Source organism: Dipodomys ordii, unplaced genomic scaffold (assembly GCF_000151885.1).
Source record: "Dipodomys ordii isolate 6190 unplaced genomic scaffold, Dord_2.0 Scaffold115, whole genome shotgun sequence".
Taxonomy (NCBI): Eukaryota; Metazoa; Chordata; class Mammalia; order Rodentia; family Heteromyidae; genus Dipodomys; species Dipodomys ordii.
The window spans coordinates 456,511-460,852 of NW_012267331.1; the positions used below are offsets into that span (position 1 = coordinate 456,511).

Sequence of the window (4,342 nt, forward strand, 5' to 3'; positions counted from 1 at the left end):
GACACGCCAATCCCATTTTCACGAACGCACTCTCTTTTTTGTTTTCGAATGGAACACTCGCTGCCTGGTGCACTTCTGCACCCATCTACACGTACTTCCTTTCCTGGCCTTGCTTGTGTGTCACCTGCTGAGAAAACGGAGCTTTGTCATTGCAAAAAGTAAATAAAGGATGGATGGCAAGGAGAGGAGAAAGGAAGGCAGACAGGCATTCTCCACTTGAAATGTGGCCCTTTTATTTGAACTGAAAGGTGTCGTTACAAAGTGCAAACGGGTCTTTGGTACTTACTGAATACAATGAACATAACACCAGCATTGGGCCACTGGCCACAGTTAGAAAGTAAATAAATATTTACACGGCCTTCACCTCTCACAGCCCACGGTGGCTGCGGAGCGCACCCCGGAGCCGCCCGCCATCTTGGGTCATTCTGCAGACGTTTTGGCTTGAGTTACAGAATTTCATATGAATCAGTCAGCCTACCTCCACTGGTCTAAAGCCTGAGCTCCGCCCCCACCCGCCTGCCCCAGCACACCGCTGTGCTGACTGCCCGGCACACGAGGCGGGCTGCGCCCACGGCAAGCCCCAAGCCGCGTGCCCGCTCCCATACCTGAGCAGTTACATCACCACCACGTCTTAGACAAACTCACAGGCCACTCACAGAATCCCCACCAAGAAACCTGGCTTACTATTGCAGAAACACAAAACAGCCTCCGTCTGTCCTTACAAGAGAAGGGCAAAACAAGAGGACCACCCTTGCACAGGCAACGCGTGCGTCTGTGGTGAGGGTGCCGGAGGCGGCCTCGGCCGCTGTCCACAGCGCCTCGCTGCACCTCCCCGGGGTGGGGCGGCCCTCGGGCACGGGTGGTGCACACGCCATGCACGCCGGTGTGCATGACACCCCTGGCACTTCCGCCACCAGGTGTGCCAGCCCCTGGGCAGGGCCGTGCGGCCTGCCTGCCCCACAAGGGCACCAGACAGAGATCGGCTTCAGGGATGGTCCGCCCATCAGAGGCCACTCTGTGCGGAGAACACAATGGAAAGCTCCAGCCAGTTAAAGAGAGACCATGAGGTATGATGTTGCTCATCGCTGAATTAAACTGTTTTTTGCATAGAATTTTGATTTTGTACCACATCTAACACCTAAAAAGTGGGCGATTTTATAAACATCGTGCACTGACAAGCGCCCGTGAGGTGTAGGACTTGGGGTTTTCTGTTTTTTAAACAACGTAACTCAGACTTCCCCACATTCAAGTCTGGCCCACCCACGCGTCTCCCATCAGAAGGTTCTGGAAAAGGGGTCTAGTCCTTCTGGGGACCATCCTGCCTGCCAATGCCTGTGGTCTCTGTGAGGTCTTTGGATGCCGTGTGGACCGGAGAGTACGGTCCACAGCAAGGCCGTGTGCACACGCAGCGACGGGAACTAAGCCCTTCTCCAAACACAGTTCCAACAGCCGCTGTGGCAGGGCTGGCGGCAGGGTCGCGGGTGAATGAGAGGCTAGGGCCCGGGGAAGGCGGGCAGGCAGGATGCAGCGGGCCTCAGTGGGCCTGCAGAGATGGCTTAATGTGCTCTTAAGACTGTCCCTTTGCCAGGCAAGGGCTCCCTTGATGTCAGCCAGACCTCAGGCCTCGCCTGTTGGAAGCTCGAGGTCTCAGAACCAGGCAGAGAGGACGTCAGAGGTATGCTGTCTTACTTAGCAAAAAACGGCGTTTTTAGGCAGAATCAATTTAGGAACCCAAATGACCGAACTGTGCAATTTTACAATAGCACCAATTTTTCATTCTAAAAGAATTAAATAAAATCCTGAGAAGTCTAACATGCAGTGAAGACGGACATCTGCACCCCTGCCTGTCTGCTGCTTCCTTCTGCGATGTGGGGTCCAAAGCAGCCCGTGCCCAGGGAACAGCAGGGCGGCGGTCCAGAGTGTCCGGGGTCCAGGTTTTCCCCGGGGTCCGCAGCTCCGGTGCCCTGGGTCTGATCTCTCGAGGACGCTGCAGACCAGCTCAAGGGGCTCTGCCTAGGAGGCCCTCGGGGTATTCTCCTGAGGTCCCTCTACGCAGACTGGGCAGCAAGCTCCGTCCACCCGCGTGGGCTCAGGACAGGGTGCAGGCTGGCAGGCTTCCACGAAGCAGGTGACCTGTCCATCCTAGAAGAACGGGAGGGACATGCCTGTCATTCCTGACAGACAGCTGGGCACCTGGGATGGCACCGCTGTCATTCCCGGCATCCGGGCTGGGACACGGCTCTCCTCTCCTGAGCTCCATTCTCCTCAAGCCCAGGGATGCGAGGGTTGAGAAAGGCTAAAATCGGACCCTGCCAGTGCCCGGGGCCCCACGTCGGGCTCTGTCTCACCGCCTTAGCTGCCAGCTCAAGCTTCCCCTGGCGGCGGCAGCCACACTACGCTTCCGGCAGCGCTCCATCCCACCCTGCCCCCCCGTCCACGGCCGCCCTGCTCCGTCCAGCCCAGACTGGACAGAGCCACGAGGGCAGGTAAGTGCTCCGCTGGCCCCGGGACAGGGCGCACACAGTGGCGTTCTAGTTTCTGCAGTGGGCCTGCGTCCTCCACAGCCACCGCACAGGTGCGGGGGTAACCAGGCCAGGGCTGGGGCAGGCCCAGCGGGCTCCGGGAGGGTGGAAGGACAGTGGAAGGCCGCCGCCCTCCGGACATGGGCACGGCGCGGGCCGGTACTCACTCTGCATTCACAGGTGCTGCACGCGTCTCTTCTCCACGTTGCGTGGTTGGCGTGCACCTTGCCGTCGGCGTCCACACACTGCGCAGTGCTGAGGCGAGACTCCAGCGTGTTGATCTGCAACGGGGCACAGAGCGTCCGCCCTGCAGCTCTTGTGCAAAACATTCCTACCTACACTAGGCTGAGCAATGGCCGGGACCTCAAGGGTACTGACTGGACCGGTGGGCGCTAACCAGGCGGAGGTCTGAGTCAGCAGGGCAGCCACCGCCCACCGCCCCGCCCCGCTGTAACGACATCAGAGCACTGAGGCTGGACGCAGCCTAGCCGCTGGCAGGCCACAACAGGAGCCACAGGAGGGGCATCCCCCGGGGGCCACCCCCCCCATCCACCACCAGACACAACCACCTTCCAGTGGCCCAGCCGGGCTGTGGACAGGCCACAGGGAACAAGGCTCACAGGGCCTGTACCTGTCTTCTGAGGTCTGTGATGGTCCTCTGCATCTCCTGGACAAATTCCTTGAAGTCATTTGTCGCTGTTCCTTCTGAGAGTTCGGAGGAAGCTGTCGTGGCATTGCTGGGTGCACCGTGCTTTGCACTGAGGGGCGGGGGGAGGAGGCGCAGCGATGGGTCCTCCTGCACCCAGCAGGACCGAACAGGACAGACTACAGACCTGCCCTCCACCCTGGGGGACAGCCCGGCGAAGCCCGGCCCACTACAGACCTGCCCCTCCACCCTGGGAGACAGCCCTGCTAAGCCCGGCCCACTACAGACCTGCCCTCCACCCTGGGCGACAGCCCTGCTGAGCCCGGCCCACTACAGACCTGCCCTCCACCCTGGGGAACAGCCCTGCGAAGCCCGGCCCAAGGCAGGAGCGCAGGCTGATGGAGACAGCTCCTGCTGGACGCCATGGGGCGGGGAGCTCCTTCCATAGCCACACCCAGATCTCACCCCAGCTCCTTCTGCGGTCTCGCTCTCTTGGTAGGCTCATCCTCCTGGTAGCTGAAATCCAGAGACCGCTTGCTCCGGAAGTGGTAGGAGAATGCGTTGAACTGTCCCCTGGTCCTGCAGTCTGGAGAGAGGCAGAGATGGCTCTGACTTTAGCAGAAAATAAGCACACCTTGTCCAAGAGCGACTACCTTCTATGGTGTGTCTGTGAAACCCACAGAACACCCAGAAGACAGGCAGCAGCGGACGGGCTTGTGGAGCCCAAGAGCTGGCCGCTCTGGCCCTAGCCCAGGCCCACGGCACCACCTGCCACCTGCATCACCAGGACAGGCCAGCCCACCGTGGCTCCGATGCCCACCCTGCCATCCCTGCCACCTGCAGATGCCGCTGGTCCCACAGCACACAGAGAATGTCTGCCCACATCCTGGGCTGAGTGCCAGGAGGCTCTCTGCCCCTTATCCAAAACCAATGATGTCAACCTGGAGTGCCACTGCCTCTCAACGTGGCTGAGGCTTACCCTAAGCTCTATTATTATATTTTGGGGGGGGTCCGGTTGTGGGGCCTGAACTCTGGGCCTGGGCGCTGTCCCTCAGCTCTTCAGCTCAAGGCTAGCACTTGCTCTACCACTTGAGCCACAGTGCCACTTCTGGCTTTTTTCTTTTTGCTTATGTGGTGCTGAGGAATCGAACCCAGGGCCTCATGCATGCAAGGC

General features: G+C 59.9%; 1 protein-coding gene across 1 annotated transcript in view; it reads right to left on the reverse strand.

Annotated features, from left to right (window-relative positions):
• Positions 1-424: 424 nt before the first annotated feature.
• Pxdn (peroxidasin) overlaps positions 425-4,342 on the reverse strand; it is a 41,620-nt gene continuing 37,702 nt past the window's right edge. Inside the window, exons 19-22 of the mRNA XM_013028869.1 lie at positions 3,634-3,754; positions 3,154-3,280; positions 2,690-2,803; positions 425-2,142 (exon numbers count right to left, since the gene is read on the reverse strand). Of these exons, the coding sequence (XP_012884323.1) occupies positions 2,014-2,142; positions 2,690-2,803; positions 3,154-3,280; positions 3,634-3,754 (491 nt within the window). The 3' untranslated portion in view covers positions 425-2,013. The remainder of the gene's footprint in view (positions 2,143-2,689; positions 2,804-3,153; positions 3,281-3,633; positions 3,755-4,342) is intronic.